This window comes from Manis javanica, chromosome 13 (genome assembly GCF_040802235.1).
Source record: "Manis javanica isolate MJ-LG chromosome 13, MJ_LKY, whole genome shotgun sequence".
Classification (NCBI taxonomy): Eukaryota; Metazoa; Chordata; class Mammalia; order Pholidota; family Manidae; genus Manis; species Manis javanica.
In genome coordinates, this window is record NC_133168.1 from 44,684,228 (window position 1) to 44,702,232 (window position 18,005).

Here is an 18,005-nt window from a genome sequence, read left to right on the forward strand (position 1 = left end):
TATCATTCCCCCTTAAAACAAATGGGGACTGCTACTTATTTTTTGTCTAAAAACCTACAAGTTATCCCTAAGCAGGTTTGAACTGTGATACTGTATAGGCCATAACAGTGGGGAAAATATCAACAGAGAGATCAATGTGCATCTCTTCCTGTTCCTTAGAAAGTGTCAGTATCTAATATTTCCCACTAATCTTAAGATTTGGGCACTCAAATTCTATTTAAATCTTGCTCAGCTGATTCAAAATTAATTATATGTTATTTCTCTCTTGCTTTTCTACAGTATGCTGTCTGGCTAGTCCTCTGGGTTACATGGAATGTGTTTGTTATCTGCTTCTACTTGGAGGCTGGGGACCTCTCAAAGGTAATTTGCCATCTGATTTGCCTGAATCATCAGTAGTGTGTTAACAAGCCTCTTCCTCAGTAAGGCAGAGTCTCACCCTGCTCTTGTCACTTAGATGCACCTCGATTGAAGGTAAATTGAAAGGTGTCCTCATCAATACTTCATTTCTATCACCAAAGATATGTTTTAGTGTGTCACAAAATGTGCTGTGATTTTTTTTAAGGAAAAGTAGCCTGAAATGTTTATCATTACAGTGACCATGCTGTATCCTTTTAAAACATTGACTGATAAGAGATTTCTGAAGCAGAAGAGGAATTTTTTCAGAGATAATATCTTACGTCTTCTTAAATTGCCTAGTTTGATTTACCTGATTGGACCCAAATAGCAATGCGATAATTCAAGCAATTAATGGGTTTAGTTGAATAAAGTTGTTACCAGAGGGATATAATATATTACATAAATGAATAATAAAGATATTTATGCCAAAACAGCATAGGAAATATTTTAAATACTTGCTTTTTTATTTAGATTTCTTTATTCTGTGTTATCTTCATGTGAATCGTGTATGTTCATCTTGGTGTTGCTATCATATTTATAACATGAGTGCCTTTACTATTGAAATAATGTAGTTTTATGTCTCTGAAACCAGCATCATGCTTCTATTGTTATACAATTAACAACAAATAAGTCAAATGAGATGATACATGCAAAGTTGTAGTAAATCTTTCTTGAGACACTTGAGAGCTGAAAATTTGTACATCTTCATATAAACTTTAAGAGACAGAGGCTACAAAATGTTCTTCTACCTGTTCCCTATTACAGCAGAAAACCCCTGCAAACATGTTGACATTTTTCTTAACTCCAGATGTGGTAACCTGCTTTAAAAGGCTAAAAGAACTAAAAAGTGGGCCAGGAATTACCTTTGCAGGGCTTTCTGCTTTGAGGGGTGGAGGCTGGGGGTAGTGATTATACACACTTATAATTTAGCATATAGAAGTTTCACAAAGCAATCGGAGCATGTCAAGGATGTTTATTATTTAACTGTGATCTGTGGCTTTATATCAAGTGTAAGTAATCTTAATTTGTTTTGTTTAATGGCAAATGATGAAGAGCAAAATAAGAGAGAGACATGGGTGCATGAGATAGAACCAAGGTTTCTGGAACTTCAGATTTTCATGTGGGTTTTGGACGAGTCCTCATTCTTGCCTTCAGCAGCATCGGCCCTGGTAGATGGCATTTCTGGGATTCTTGCAGAGAATCCCACACACCACTGGCAGCAATCAGTCCTTTCCGGAGTGTGCTGTGACCAATGAAAAGAACTCATTCAGGTAGTTTCAGGAGGGGCACAGAGAAGATTGCTGCTTCAAATCCACAGTCCCTCTGTGCTGGAAAAGCATACATGCTTCCCAGGACTCGAATTCCTAACCCACTGTATACTTCTCTGCTGTTTCATAATCCACTTTGTTCAAAGAAATCCCACACTAAAACTCCTTTTAATGTTATTTTCAGTTGAAAATAATCACCTTAAAAACTGTAAGGCAGGTATTGAGGCATATTGGCTGAGTAAAATGATATAGCAGTTTGTTTAATATAAAAAAGAGGGAGAGAACTTTGAGCCAAGCTGGCTGCACAAGGGTCCTGTGACTGTGCTGACTGCTCCATGTGATGGCTGTAGGCAGAGAGTAAAGCTTGTGATCTCATGGCCTTGCACATGGGCCCTGAAACCACAGTGAGGGCATAGCCTTAATTAAACATTACAGTCCGAGACAGTTGCAACCCAAGCAACTAAGAATTCTTCCAATGTGCACAGGCAGGTAATGACTATACCTTGGCAATGAAGCAGTTAATAATATTTCCATTCCTTTTCATCTTATAAACCAAGGCTAGGCTCTGCAGAGCACATGAAAATTTAATAATTTCCTTTTAACAAATAATCTAAAGGAAAACCATAAAGGGCAAAGTTATATATTTATCTGTGCTGGGTTTTTCCTCCCTTTCCTACTCAAAGGGTTTAAGAAAGGTGTATTTATACCATTTAATTCTTTAGCTTCTGCAACTGCTTCAGATTCTTCAAGTAATCCAGTACCAAAAGGAAGCAATGGTGATTGAAAAATGTACAGATATATGGAAAAAAATGAGTCTCCTGAAACTGCTTATAATACTCAGATTACAGACTATAAACCATTTTTTTTCTCACCCCACCAAAAAAGTAAAATAGTTTGACCATATGAATAGGTCAGTTTGTCTGAGGCTGAGGGAGAAATATGGGAAATAGAACCAGAGAGGAAATTCTGTGGTCTTACTATGTATGGAAGTAATGTGTTTATTTCTGAAAACATTTTATAAATAGATAAAGCTTTTATAATGAAAATCAACAAGAAGTGTTTTAAAAAGTGGTAAAATATTAAAGCAAACTTTAGTTATCTGTTAAGAGTTTAGAATTTTCTATTGTCATTTGCTTCAGTGTCTTTTCTGCCTTTTTTTTGCTAGACTAACTGCCATGTACTTATGAGCAAAAGAGAAATAAGAGTCGTTAACCAAACCAGTGTGTATGTTTAATAATGAAATGGCTTAATTACAATAACATGATACACAGGACTGTTTTGTCTTCAGTTCTCTTTGTACCTATGATTGTATAGATGTATATTTTTTATAGAAAATTCTGTATAACTCCAACATTTTATTAAAATATCAATCACTATATTTTAATTAGTATCCCCATGAGATTTAAGGAAATATAAATCTAATCAGTCAGAGAAACTGCTTTTTAAAATTTGATCTCAATGAAATTAATAAAATATAGGAAATATAATATTAAACATTAAATAATATAATAACAACAAATAAATATACACACTGTAATGTTTCCACATTATTATTTATATTAATGGTTTAGTCATTAGGGTTATAATTAAATATCCTAAAGCATCCTATAGTGTGTTACTTCCCAGGTTGATATTTTAATAAATGCCCTGTTAAGGAAGCAGAAGTGACATTAGCAACCCAGGGTTTCTGCTAACTTTGTAGGCAGCTGCCTTTGCACACTAAAGGTGACCTGGACTATTGGATTAGCAGTTTTGAGAATTCCTCATGTAAATAATCTTATTGTTCTGTGGTATTATTCTGGGCTGTTATAATTCTCTTGCTCAAGTATCAAATAGATAGAAATGAGAACTCACTCCAGCTATCAACTGAGTTATCTTGAAAAGAGAAGAGATCCCCTATCTGTTCTATACTAATATTTAACTTCAAAGTACATAGCAGTTAGAAGGAAAACATATAATTTGGTAACTAATCTGTTAGGTTCAACACCTGGGAAACTGAAATTTATGAAATAAGTTTTGAATTATACACAGGAAAAAAAACTGACTGATTTTCTGGTTATCAGCAAAAACCTGTATTTTATTGGATGTGATATAATTGTAAATTTCTCTGAGACTGAAATTATATTCTAATACATCTCAGATCTCAGTTTCTACTTTTATAATTTATGGGACACCATTAGTGGATCATGCACCAATGTTTAAAAATAAAATGATAAATTTACAGACCATGGAGTAACCAAGGGACTATCTTACACTTAAAACAACTCAATTTGTTTGTAACCCTTTGAGACTACAGATACAGGAACATATCTGGCATATCTGATTATATTCAGAAACTTATCTAGTTAAACATAACCTAAAGCAATTAATTACACCTAGGAATATGTAATGTTTCAGAATGAACACATTTAATAGCAACTTTTAGAAAGTTGTCATAGTTTAATGATTTTGATAGTTACTTGTGAGGCCTAGGTATAAATTTTCATTTTAAAAACTTAAGACATACATGTGTGGTTAAAAACAGCTCTGAGTGGCAATGAGCTTTTTCTTACTGGTAAAAAAAAGAGAAAATAGCTCTGATGGCTACAATGATAATAGTCATAGTTTCAAGAAGTCAAATGTTTCAACAGCATTGTTTTAGCCAATAAGTGGCTAAAACAAAGTTGCATCTTGTATTCATGACAGCTAGTGGGCTTCATTAAAATGAACATGGTCTTTAGATAAACCTAGTCCTGAATTCTACTGTTACTCGTTCATTAGTTGTGAGAATGTTGTAATGTTGCCATCATTTCTGAGCTCATTTCTAATCTGTATAGTAGGGGCATCTATTTAAAAAGATTGTTTTAAAAATTAAATGTCAAATAAACTACATTAAAATGCAAAAAAAAAAAAACCCGAGATGTAAAAAGGCCATGTAAGAATGTGGCCTATTTATGCTTTGAGGAATAGAATTCCAGTCTTGCAAATGTAAGAGACAGGAAGAAGACAAAACCTGTCAAACACTGTAGGCAACAGGGAACAAATCCTTAAAACTGGATGTGAGTGCTGTGTGAAATAATGTACTATTGCAACAATGCCAATTTTATTTCTTCTATTAAGAAACAATTATTCCTTTTAAGAGATAGTAAATATTTGGATATTTTCTGCTCAAGATAATTTTATGAAGATTTACTTTTATGATTTCATATGGAAAAAGGTGCTATGGTGAGAAATCTATTGTAATCAATTTTTATTGGAATTTGTGTTGTTCTTCAAGAAGTAGACATATCTATGCAATTACTAATAAAGAATACCTCTCATAATTGATTTAAAACTATATATAACAAATATCAATAGGACAATTTTAGTCATATTTTTTTAATTTTGCTTTTCTTAGTGTAAAGCATTCTATACTCTAACTTAATATATCGTCTAAGAAAACTTCAATGAACTATTATTACTACACTAATTAGAAAAAATGTTAATTTTCCAACCATAAAAGTAGATTTTGCTTTAGGGTATAGAATAAAATGTTCTACATGTTATTAGTAATTAAATGTAATACCCTCTCAAATATAAATGAATCATTCTATTTTAATCTGATCAAACTGCTACTGCCTTTCTTGTTTTCTGTTAAAGTGCTTTGACTTAAGCTGCTTATTTTCTAACTTCCTTAATTCTCTTTTCTTTGCTCACTTTTTCTGCTTTCTTTTAATATCCCAAAGTGAGGGATAGAGTCCATGAACAGAGTCTATTTCTCTGTCTACATTCTTCCACTTGAAAATGCCATCTACTATTACAGTTTAAACTATCATCTCTACACATGTCTGCCAGATTTATATCTTCAGTCCTGACCTTGTTGCTAATTTAAAGTCCCACATCTCCAACTTTCTGCTGGTGTCATGTCAATTCCATTGTCACCTTAAATTCAACATGTCCAAGAGGATTTATCATCATCACAAAGAATCCAACTTCCTTAATTCACTTTTTACAAGAAGAAAAAAGGCAAAATTCATCTTTAAAAAGGAACGAAAGAAGAAAAGAATCATTTGGGAGGCTATAGAAATCTTTAGAGGTTGATCATAAAATCAAACAAACAAATAAGCAGAAAATATATATAGTGTTTTTGTGTACATGTATATTGTAAACTTCAGACACCAGTAAGTCAAAAATAGTAGAGACCTGCTAAAGTAATGAAGATGAGCTGACTTTCTGAAGATGCTATACCGTGGGGACATTTGCTGATTTTGGTTGGAGCAAGAGGCTAATAATCCAGGCTTTGAACCCATAGAAGTCTATCTCTGGGGTACATATAAATCAGCATACCTTTGAGTGACAAGGCTTCAGGTACTTGGGCAGTTTTATTGTTAGGGCATTTGGTGAATTCTATGTAAGGTTAAAAAAATAGATGGAAAGACTGAAAACTGCTACTGCCTTTCTTAATATCCCAAAGTGAGGGATAGAGTCCATGAACAGAGTCTATTTCTCTGTCTACATTCTTCCACTTGAAAATGCCATCTACTATTACAGTTTAAACTATCATCTCTACACATGTCTGCCAGATTTATATCTTCAGTCCTGACCTTGTTGCTAATTTAAAGTTGCTAATTTGGTGAATTCTATGTAAGGTTAAAAAAATAGATGGAAAGACTGAAAAACCATAAAAAATTTGGGGCAATCTTGCAAAATAGAGTTTGAACATAGGACAGAGTCTCTACACAATAAACTAGCCTTACAGTTGAGAAACCTGGACAGTGAGCCAGGTGCAAAGGAGATGTACAACAAACATTATGAGGACTAAAATCAGGTTCAACTCAGGACAGTCCTTGATTTAAGAAAGTTGACCAGCCATCACTTTATCTGCCTAGTCGAGGGAAAAGGGAAATGTCTGAAGAGTAAGATAGAATTATCTTAGACCATTACAACTTATTTTTTGCATGATATCAGGCAATTGAAAATTTCTGCACATACAAAAAGAGAGAACTTCATTACTGAAAGTGAAGGGAAAGATAGAAAATAGATGAGCCAAAAAAATGAGACAGACCAGTAAATGATTCAGATTTGTAATTAATTGATAAGGGCTTTAAAAAAACACAATATATTGAAGAAAATTATGGGAGAAACTGAAGATAATATATAGAAAGGTGAAGAATTTACCCTCAGAGAGTTGGGATCTATATAAAGAGCCAAAGGAAATTTCAGACCTAAAAAATATAATATTCAAAAATAAGAAGTCATTAGATGTATATGATAGTAGATTTAAAAGATTAGAGGACAAGATCGGTGAACTGGAGCATGAGTGAATAGAAAATATCCAAACTGAAGCATAGAGGTAGCAAACACAAAAAGGAAAGAATAAAAATGTAGAAAAGTATGTCAGAAATAGGTAGGGGTCTGCTAAAGTTTTAATATACAAATAATTGAATCCTCAGAAGAATATAAATTGAAGAGAAGCAATATTTGAAGTGATAGTGACAAAGAATTTTCTGAAAGTGATTAAATACAACAACCTACAGATTGAAAAGCACTTTCAGGTCTCAAATGGAATAAGTACCAAGACAACTCCATCCAGGTTTAGACTATTAGTCCAATTAAAATAAAAATCAAACAGAAACCCTAAAAGTCATCAGTGATAAAGACCCATTGCCTTTAAAGGAACAGCAAAGAGCCTCACAGATAGAAGCAATTTAGATGGCAATTAAATGGCACCTGCAAATTGCTTTAAAAGTGGTAACCTAGAATTTTATACCCCACAAAAATATTCTTCAACAATAGAGGTAAAATAAAAGCATTTTCAGGCAATAAGAACAAAGGTAGTTAACTATCAGTGAACATTCACTAAAAGAAGTACTAAAGGAAGTTCTTCAGGAAGAAGAAAGAAAAAATCCCACATTAAAAAATGGAATTTCAGGAAAGAGAAAAAAAATAGAGAGGATAAATGTAGGAGTGAAAAAAATATAATAGTAAACCATAAAAAATCATAATAGTAAACTCTCTTGGAAATTAAATGTATATAGAACTAAAATGAAGGAAAATAGCACAAAAGGTAGAAAGGAGTTAAAGTATTCTAAGTTTCTAGCATTATCAGGAAAATGGTAAAGATAATATTGGTATTAGATGATAGTATTTCAACAATTAATAATTTCTGTAGTAATAACTGAAAAAAGCATAACTACCAAAATCAACTACAGATGAAAACAATTGAATGGTAGGTAAAATTGATTAATACAAGTGGAACTAAGAATGAAGAAAAATAAGAAAAAACAGGTACATCAACAACAGAAACAACCAAGATGGATATATCCCAAATATATCAACAATTACTTTAAATGTAAATAAACTTAATATTCTAGTTAAACAACTAAGATTGTGAATCTAAATAATGACATAAAACCCAAATTATATGTTATGTATATAGGATACACCTTAAATATAAGGATTTAAGTTTAAAAGTTAAGAAACAGTAGAAAACATTTACCAAGTAAACATATACAAAAAAAATGGTGTAGTAATTCTAATGTCAGACAAGGTAAGTGTTTAAGGTAAAATGCATTACCAAAGATAAAGAAGGTATGCCATAATAAAAAAAAATAAATGCACATGAATATATTGCAGCCAGTATTACCTAAATAAAATAATATAGCTGCAAAATATATAAAGAAAAATGGAAAGAATTAAAAGGAGAAATGGTCATATCTACAATTGAAGGGGGAGATTTTTAACACTCCTCTTTGAATACATCAATCATATCAAAATTCAAAAGAATGTAGACTATCTACTCATCACAATTAACAAACTTGACCTAAATAACATATATGGAATACAATGAGAGACTATAAATGGACATATATTATTTTCAAAGGCATATAAAATATTAAATAATAAAATGATTCAAAATATAGAATGGTAAAATACAGAATGATTTGCAATTATTCTTCAAATATTCTGTGTCCACTGAGAAGTAAACCAGGAATTCTGCAACTGATTAGAAATTAAGTAATACACTCCTAAATAACATAGTAGCCCAATAGATTGGAATGGAGATTTAAACTGAAAGAATCTTGGAGGCTGGAAGGCAAAATTATGCTTAGAGTAAAACATATGACCTTACATGGAGGTATTAAAAGAGAAGATATGGTGAAAAATCAATGATTTAAGCTTCCATATCCAGAATCTAGGAGACTAATAGCAACTAAAAACCCTCAAAAGTAGAAGGATTGAAATACTGAAGATTAGAGCAAAATTCAATAAATAAAAAACAATCAATAAAACCAATATTGTTGGCTTTATCAGAAAAAAAATAAAGGAAAAATATATAAATAAAACCAAATTGTGTCTTTAAAAATTTTAATAAAATTGGATGGCAACCTATTAAAAGACATCATGGTGAAAGTATATTTGCTAATATTATAAAGGACCCTACAGATTAGATAGAAAGATGGTATATCATAAGGTTAAGCCAATAGATTTGGCAATCAGGATGAAATGGATGAATTCTTTGGGAAATACAACTTGAAATAAATTTAAAAATCTGAATATTCATTTTTTTGTAAGTATTGCAGGGAATTTCTTTTCTTTAATGTATTCATTTATTTTTTTAATTCATATCATTAATGTACAATTACATGAGCAACATTATGGTTACTAGGCTCTCCACCTTATCAAGTCCCTAGAACATATCCTATTAGAGTCACTGTCTATCAGCGTAGTAAGATGCTACTGAATCACTACTTCTTTTCTCTGTGCTATACTTCTTTCCCTATGGTGCCCCGCTACATTATGTATGCTAATCGTAAAGCCCCTTTTCCCCCCTTATCCCTCCCCAGTCCCTTTCCCTTTTTACCAAAGGGAAAACTGTTATTGCATTCTTGGGTTCTGTGAGTCTGCTGCTGTTTTGTTCCTTCAGTTTTTGCTTTGTTCTTATACTCCATAGATGAGTGAAATCATTTGGAACTTTTCTTTCTCTGCTTGGCTTATTTGTTTGAGCATAATACCCTCTAACTCCATTCATGTTGTTGCAAATGGTAGGATTTGTTTTCTTATGGCTGAATAGTATTCCATTGTGTATATGTACCACATCTTTATCCATTCATTTACTGATGGACACTTCGCTTGCTTCCATTTCTTGGCTATTGTAAATACTGCTGCGATAAACATAGGGGTGCATATGTCTTCTTGAAATTGAGCACCTGCATAAATTCCTTCGGGTGAAATTCCTTGGTCAAATTGTATTTCTATGTTGAGTTTTTTGAGAAACCTCCATACTGCTTTCTAGAATGGTTGAAATAATTTACATTCCCACCAGCAGTGTAGGAGGGTTCCCCTTTCTCCACATCCTTGACATTTGTTGTTGTTTGTCTTTTGAATGGTGACCATCCTAACTGGTATGAGGTGATACTTCATTGTGGTTTTAATTTGCATTTCCCTGGTGATTAGTGATGTGGAGCATCTCTTCATGTGTCTGTTGGCCATCTGAATTTCTTCTTTGGACAAGTGTCTGTTCAGATCCTCTGTCCATTTTTTAATTGGATTATTTGTTTTTTGTTTCTTAAGGTTCATGAACTCTATATATTTTGGATGTCAACCCCTTATCGAATATACCATTTATGAATATATTCTCCCATACTGTAGGATGCCTTTTTGTTCTACTGATGGTATCCTTTGCTGTACAGAAGCTTTTTAGTTTGATATAGTCCCACTTGTTCATTTTTGCTTTTGTTTCCCTTACTTGTGGAGATATGTTGATGAAGAAGTTGCTCATGTTTATGTTCAAGATATATTTGCTTAGGTTTTATTCTAAGAGTTTTATGGTTTAATGGCTTACATTAAGGTCTTTGATCCATTTCAAGTTTAATTTTGTGTATGGAGTTGGAACATAATCCAGTTTCATTCTCTTACATGTAGCTGTCCAGTTTTGCCAACACCACTTGAAGAGGCTGTCATTTCCCCATTGTATATCCATGGCTCCTTTATCGTATATTAATTGACCATATATGCTGGGTTAATATCTGGAGTCTCTATTCTGCTCCAGTGGTCTATGGATCTTTTCTTGCACCAGTACCAAATTGTCTTGATTACTGTGGCTTTGTAGTAGAGCTTGAAGTTGGGAAGCAAGATTCCCTCTGCTTTATTATTCCTTCTCAGGATTACTTTGGCTATTCAGGGTTCTTTGTGGTTCCATATGAATTTTAGAACTATTTGTTCCAAATCGTTGAAGAATGCTTTTGGTATATTGATAGGGATTGCATTGAATCTGTAGATTGCTTTAGGCCGATGGCCATTTTAACAATATTAATTATTCCTACCCAAGAGCATGGGATGAATTTCCATTTATTAGTGTCCTCTTTAATTTCTCTTAAGAGTGTCTTATAGTTTTCAGGGTATAGGTCTTTCATTTCCTTGGTTTGGTTTATTCCTAGGTATTTTATTCTTTTTGATGCAGTTCTGAATAGAATTGGTTTCCTGATTTCTCTTTCTGCTAGTTCATTGTTAGTGTATATGAACACAACAGATTTCTGTATTCATTTTGTATCCTGCAACTTTACTGAATTCAGATATTAATTCTAGTAGTTTGGGAGTGGATTCTTTAGGGCTTTTTATGTACAATAGCATGTCATCTGCAAACAATGACAGTTTGGCTTCTTCCATAACAATATGAATGCCTTTTATTTCTTTGTGTTGTTTGATTGCCGTGGCCTGGACTTCCAGTACTATGTTGAATAAAAGCGGGCCGAGTGGGCATCCTTGTCTTCTCGATCTTAGGGGAAAAGCTTTCAACTTCTTGCGCTAAGTATGATGTTGGCTATGGGTTTGTCATATATGGCCTTTATTATGTTCAGGTACTTGCCCTCTATACCTATTTTGTTGAGAGTTTTTATCATGAATGGATGTTGAATTTTGTTGAATACTTTTACAGCATCTATGGAGATGATCATGTACTTTTTACCCTTCTTTTTGTTGATATGGTGGATAATGTTGAAGGATTTTCTAATGTTGTATCATCCTTACATCCCTGTGATGAATCCCACTTGATCATGGTGTATGATCCTCTTGATGTATGTTTGAATGTGATTTGCTTATATTTTCTTAAGTATTTTTGCATCTATGTTTATCAGGGATTTTGGTCTGTAGTTTTCTTTTTCTGTGGGGTCATTGCCTGGTTTTGGTATTAGAGTGATGCTGGCTTCACAGAATGAGTTTGGAAGTATTCCCTCTTTTTCTATTTTTTGGAAAACTTATAGGAGGATGGGTATTATGTCTTCTCTAAATGTCTGACAAAATTCAGTGGTGAATCCATCTGGTATGGGAGTTTTGCTTTTGTGTAGTTTTTTGATTACCAATTCAGTTATGTTGCTGGTGATTGGTCTGTTTAGATTTTCTATTTCTTTCTTGGTCAGTCTTGGAAGGTTGTATTTTTCTAGAAAGTTGTCCATTTCTTGTAGGCTATCCAGCTTGTTAGCATATAGATTTTTATAGTATTCCCTAACAATTATTTGTATTTCTGTGGTGTCTGTCATGATTTTTCCTGTCTCATTTCTGATTCTGTTTACTTGTGTAGATTCTCTTTTTCTCTTAATAAGTCTGGCTAGAGGTTTATCCATTTTTTTTTTTCTAAAAGAACCAGCTCTTGGTTTCCTTGAGTTTTTCTATTGTTTTATTTTTCTTAGTGTTATTTATTTCTTCTATGAACTTTATTATGTCCCTCCTTCTGCTGACTTTGGGCCTTATTTGTTCTTCTTTTTCCAGTTTCAATAATTGTGAATTTAGACTTCATTTGGGATTGTTCTTCCTTCTTTAAATAGGCCAGGATTACTATGTACTTTCCCCTTAGGACTTCCTTTGCAGCATCACACAGAAGTTTGGGTGTTGTGCTGTTGTTTTCATTTTTCTCCATATATTACTTGATCTCTGTTTTAATTTGATCATTGATCCATTGATTATTTAGGAGTATCTTGCTAAGCCTTCATGTGTTTGTGAGCCTTTTTGGTTTTTTTATACAGTTTGTTTCTATTTTTACACCCTTGTGATCTGAGAAGTTTGCTGGTAGAATTTCAATCATTTTGAATTTACTGAGGCTCCTTTTGTGACCTAGTATGTGGTCTTTTCTGGAAAATGGTTCATGTGCACTTGAGAAGAATATGCATCCTGCTGCTTTTGGGTAGAGTGGTCTGTAGATTTCTGTTAGGTCCATCTGTTCTAGTGTGTTTTTCAGTGCCTCTGTGTTCTTACTTATTTTCCATCAGGTTGATCTGTCCTTTCAAGTGAGTGGTGTGTTAAAGTTTCTTAAAATGAATTCTTGCATCCTATTTCCTCCTTTAACTCTGTTAGTATTTGTTTCACATGTATAGGTGCTCCTGTATTGGGTGCATATATATTTACAATGGTTATATCCTCTTTTTGGACTGACCCCTTTTTTATTATGTAATGTCCTTCTTTGTCTCTTGTTACATTCTTTGTTTTGAAGTCTATTTTGTCTGATACAAGTACTGCAACACCTGCTTTTTTCTCCCTATTGTTTGCATGAAATATCTTTTCCCATCCCTCCACTTTTAATATGTGTATGCCTTTGTGTTTGCAGTGAATCTCTTGTAGGCAGCATATACATGGGTCTTGCTTTTTTATCCATTCTGTTACTCTGTGTCTTTTTATTGGTGTCTTCAGTACATTTACATTTTGGGTGATGATCGACAGATATGTACTTATTGCCATTGCATTCTTTTGTTTCGTGGTTACCAAAGGTTAAATAGTAGCTTCTTTACTCTCTAACCTTCTAACTTAATTTACTTATTATGCTATTATAAACAGAGTATGATGATTCTTTATTTCTCTCCCTTGTTTTTCTTCCTCCTTCTCTCTTTATATGTTAGGTGTTTTATTATGTATTCTTTTGTGTTTCTCTTGACTGATCCTGTTTATAGCTTATTTCATTTTGTATTTTTTTATCATTTTGTTGGTCTGCTTTCTTTACGGTGGTTTTATTTTCTCTGGTGACATCTGTTTAGCCTTAGGAGCCCTTCCTTCTAGAGCTGTCCCTTTAAAATACATTGTAGAGATGGTTTATGGGAGGTAAATTCCCTCAACTTTTGCTTATCTTGGAATTATTTAATCCATCCAAGTTTAAATGATAATCTTGGTGCAGTATTCTTGGTTCAAGGCCTTTCTGTTTCATTGCATTGAATATATCATGCCATTCCCTTCTGGCCTGTAAGGTTTCTGCTGAGAAGTCTGATGATAGCCTGATGGGTTTTCCTTTGTATGTGATCTTTTTTCTCTCTCTGGCTGTTTTTAATACTCTGTCCTTGTCTTTGATCTTTGAAATTTTAATTATTATATGTCTTGGTGGTGTCCTCCTTGGCTCCCTTGTGTTGGGAGATCTGTGGTCTTCCATGGTCTGTGAGACTATTTCCTTCCCAAACTTGGGAAGTTTTCAGCAATTATTTCTTCAAAGACCCTTTCTATCCCATTTTATTTTTCTTCTTCTTCTGGTACCCCTATGATGTGAATAGAGTTCTGTTTGGGTTGGTCACATAGTTCTCTTAATATTCGTTCATTCCTAGAGATCCTTTCATCTCTCTCTGCCTCAGCTTCTCTTGATTCCTGTGGTTTGGTTTCTATTCCATTAACAGTCTCTTGCACCTCATCCAGTCTGCTCTTAAATCCTCCCCTTGTTTGTTTCATTTTTGTTATATCCCTTCAGAATTCATCCCTTAGCTCTTGCATATTTCTCTGTAGCTCCATCAGCATGCTTATGATTTTTGGTTTGAATTCTTTTTCAGGAATATTGGTGACATCAGTCTCACCAGACCCTCTCTCTGGTGTTTGAGGGATTTTGTTATGAACAAGGTTCTTCTGCCTTTTCATGGCAATGGAAGTGATTGCTGGCGAGTGGTGCATGTGTCAGCTGGTAGAATAAAGTCCCTTACTGCTTTCTGGTCACTTTGCCTGTCGCCACTGCCTGTGCCAGTCAACTGCACACAGGCAGCAGCTTCTGGGTTAATCCCCTGATCTGACATGGTCAGTGAAGCCCTTGGGATGGCCTAGGGCACTGGCGGTGGTTTCAGGTGAGCAGCATACATTTGCCATGAGAACAGAGCCCCTACATTCTTCCTGGACTCTGCTCTGGTTTTCTCTGTTGTGCCGGTCAAGTGGGTGCAAGATGCAGCATCTGGGTTAATCCCCTGAGCTGCTATGGGCAGGGTGGCCCTCGGGATGGCCTAGGTCAGTGGCAGTGGTTGCAGGCGAGCAGGACATGTTTGCCATGAGAACAGAACCCCTACATGCTTCCCTAAATTCCATGCTGGTTTCCTCTGCCTGTGCTGGTCAAGCAGGCACAGGAGGCAGCTTCTGGGTTAATCCCCTGAGCTGCCCTGGGCAGGGTGGCCCTTGGGATGGCCTAGGTCACTGGCAGTGGTTGCAGGCAAGCAGCACATGTTCGCCATGAGAACAGAACCCCTACATGCTTCTCGGACTCTGTGCCAGTTTCCTCTGCCTGTGCTGGTCAACTAGGTGCAGGGGGCAGCCTCTGGGTTAATCTCCTGAGCTGCCGTGGGCAGGGCTGCCCTTGGGATGGCTTGGGGCACTGGTGATGGTTGCAGATGATCAGTGCATGTTTGCTGCAAGAACAGATCTCCTACATGCTTCACAGACTCCATGCCAGTTTCCTCTGCCTGTGCCAGTAAGCAGGGTGCAGGGGGCAGCCTCTGGGTTAATACCCTGAGCTGCTGTGATCAGGGCAGCCCTTGCAATGGCCTAGGGCACTGGTGGGGGGTTGCAGGTGAGCAGCATGTGTTTGCCATGATAATAAAACCCCTTTGTGCCTTCTGAACTCTGTGCCGGTCTCTGCTGTCTGATCCAGTCAACTGCTGGCAGGTGGCAGCCACTGGTTCTAGCCTGGTTAGCTGTGTGCTGGGAGAAGCCTCTGTGTGGTTGCTGTGGGGGTGGGGGGCTGCTCCCTGGCTGCTCCACAGCAGTGGCGGGTCAGCTGCTTCACTTGCAGTGCCGGTGGAGGGTAATGAATGGCAGGCTGCTTATTGCTGTGAGTGTCTTCAGATCTGCATTGCCACCCAGGGGGTTAAGGTGCCTGAAGTTCCTTAAAGTTCCCAGCCTGTTGGGCTGAGTGTGCCAGGATGATTTTGTCCACCTGTTAAACCCTTGTCCCTTTAAGATTTTTAAAGTGCCCACTTTTCTTTTGTCCCAGGGCAGTCTGCTTTTGGAACCTCTTCAGTCTTAGTCTCGGATTTTGCTTTTCCATTCCTCTACTATCCAGTACACAATGCAATGTGTGTCTGTCCTCCCTGTGCAGATTACTAGGGCTGGTTATTTAGCAGTCCTGTCCTTCCACTCCCTCCCCACTCTGATTCTCTTCCTCCCGCTGATGAGTTGGGGTGGGGGGAGTACTCGGGTCCCTCCAGGTCATGGCTTTGTATCTTACCCTTTCCATGAGATATTGGGTTCTTGCAGATGTAGCCTGACTTGTGTACTGTATCTTCTGGTCACTCTTTTAGGAGCAGTTGTATTTGTTGTATTTTCAAAATATATATGGTTCTGGAAGGAGATTTCCTCCACCCGACTCACACTGCTATCTTTAGAATCTGTATTCTTTTACCCATTAAAGAAATAGAATCATTAATCAAATGTTTTTGACAAATAAAAAACAAACATTTCATGTCCACAGGCTTCACTAGTAAATTCTTAAAAACATTTAAGTATGTTGGAATAATGATCTTACACAAACTCTTTCAAAGAATGAAGTGAGAGTATGCCTCACTTTGCTCCTTATGAGGCCAGTATAACATTGGAGATATAAATGATTATCAAATGACCTACACATTACTAAATTAAAAGGTAAAAATGTAAACAAGAATAAAGAGAAAATGCTATCTCCCCATTATTTTATTAATAATTATATATTATTTTTTCAGATTGTATAATATTCACCCAAATGTCCATCCTGTACTACCAAACTTTATTTGCCAGTAAGCCAAATGTTGTCATCATTATTCAGGAGAATGTCTGTCACTGAGCAACTACACAGCAATGAGGAATTGCAGAATTAATTTAGAGTATTTTAGATGTTTATAAATAAGCCTATTTGATACATCATAAAACAAAGACAACAAGTTGCCCTTATCAATATAGCTAGTTAATCATTTACTTAACTGTCCCTTCTTCAGTATAGCAATCATGTTTTATTCTTTCCAAAGCCAAGGGAAATGCCTGACATGTGAACAGTACTCACTGGAATGAAATCACAATGAAATAGAATTCAGTAACCAATTCCACCAAACAAACTGTTGTAGGTCTTCCCTTCTACTCCATCATTGCATGGGTAATGGAATCACCATCTCTCAGAGCTGTCCACTCTCTGGGGTGGAAGCAGCACAAGGGAAGTTATCCAATCAGCTGGCCACCAAGGCCAGTGTTTTTCAAGATAACAATCACATGAATCACCTGGAGATCTTTTCAAAATACAGATTCTGATTCCCTTGGAGTGAGGCTTTGAGTTATTTCATCCCCTAGAAACTCCTACATTATGACATTCTCATCTGTGTATTAAACACGTTTTGACTTAAAAGGATTACATTACATGGGACCTTTAACTCGACACAAGGAAAGTCCTTGATTTCTGGCTGTCCTTTGTAGCAAGATTCCCAGTGTAGATACTGATATCTGTGCATATGAAAATGTATTTACCTGATTTATCAGTTTTGATACTGACTCTAACCAAGTATCAAATGAAGCAAAAAGAAAGATTACTCAGATCTTTGGTGATGACTTATGTGTAAATTAATCCTTTAATACCCCAGTCATATGTTTCCTTCCTTTGTGTGGCAAAATTCTTTTCAGAAACCTCCTCATACCTTTCTCTGAGGTGGAGCTAACCAGACCATGAATAGCCATGTATCTAATTTTACTTCATTTGCACAATTTTTTTTTACAGTTTAATTTCCAGAGCTGAAGATTTCCATTCCCAGAGTACAAAGCTATTGCATGTCCAATGCAACTCTGATCGAGAACTACAGCTCTATCTGTAAATCCCACTTGGATTTTGGCCTTTTTCATTCTTGAGGTTAAAACAATGAAAATCATTTCACAATTCTGCTATTTTTTCTCACAGTTAGTTGACTTTCTCTCTCCACAAGAAGTAGATGGCATATGCAGTTTCTATATATATTTTATTTAATTATAACTGCTTTAATTTGTGCTTTCTTAATTTGATATCTTTCCCCTTTGCTGAATTTCCCTTCAAATGCCTCTGTGAGTGTCAAGAATCCTATTGTTCCTTATGTGGGGCTCAAAGTGTTTTGGATACTGAAAGGAGGACCTTCTCCAAAGAGGTGTCCTCATGAGCATTAGCAAAGT

At 35.5% G+C, this 18,005-nt stretch overlaps 1 protein-coding gene across 4 annotated transcripts in view; it reads left to right on the forward strand.

The window, feature by feature from the left end:
• NKAIN2 (sodium/potassium transporting ATPase interacting 2) overlaps nt 1-18,005 on the forward strand; it is a 1,075,019-nt gene that overhangs the window by 609,536 nt on the left and 447,478 nt on the right. For all 4 annotated transcript variants that reach the window (XR_005054596.2, XR_012124209.1, XM_036993719.2 and 1 more), the window contains one exon: nt 280-360. Coding sequence is in view for 2 of the 4 variants with exons in the window: in XM_036993719.2 (XP_036849614.1) it covers nt 280-360 (81 nt within the window). In the remaining 2 variants the exon portion in view is untranslated. The remainder of the gene's footprint in view (nt 1-279; nt 361-18,005) is intronic.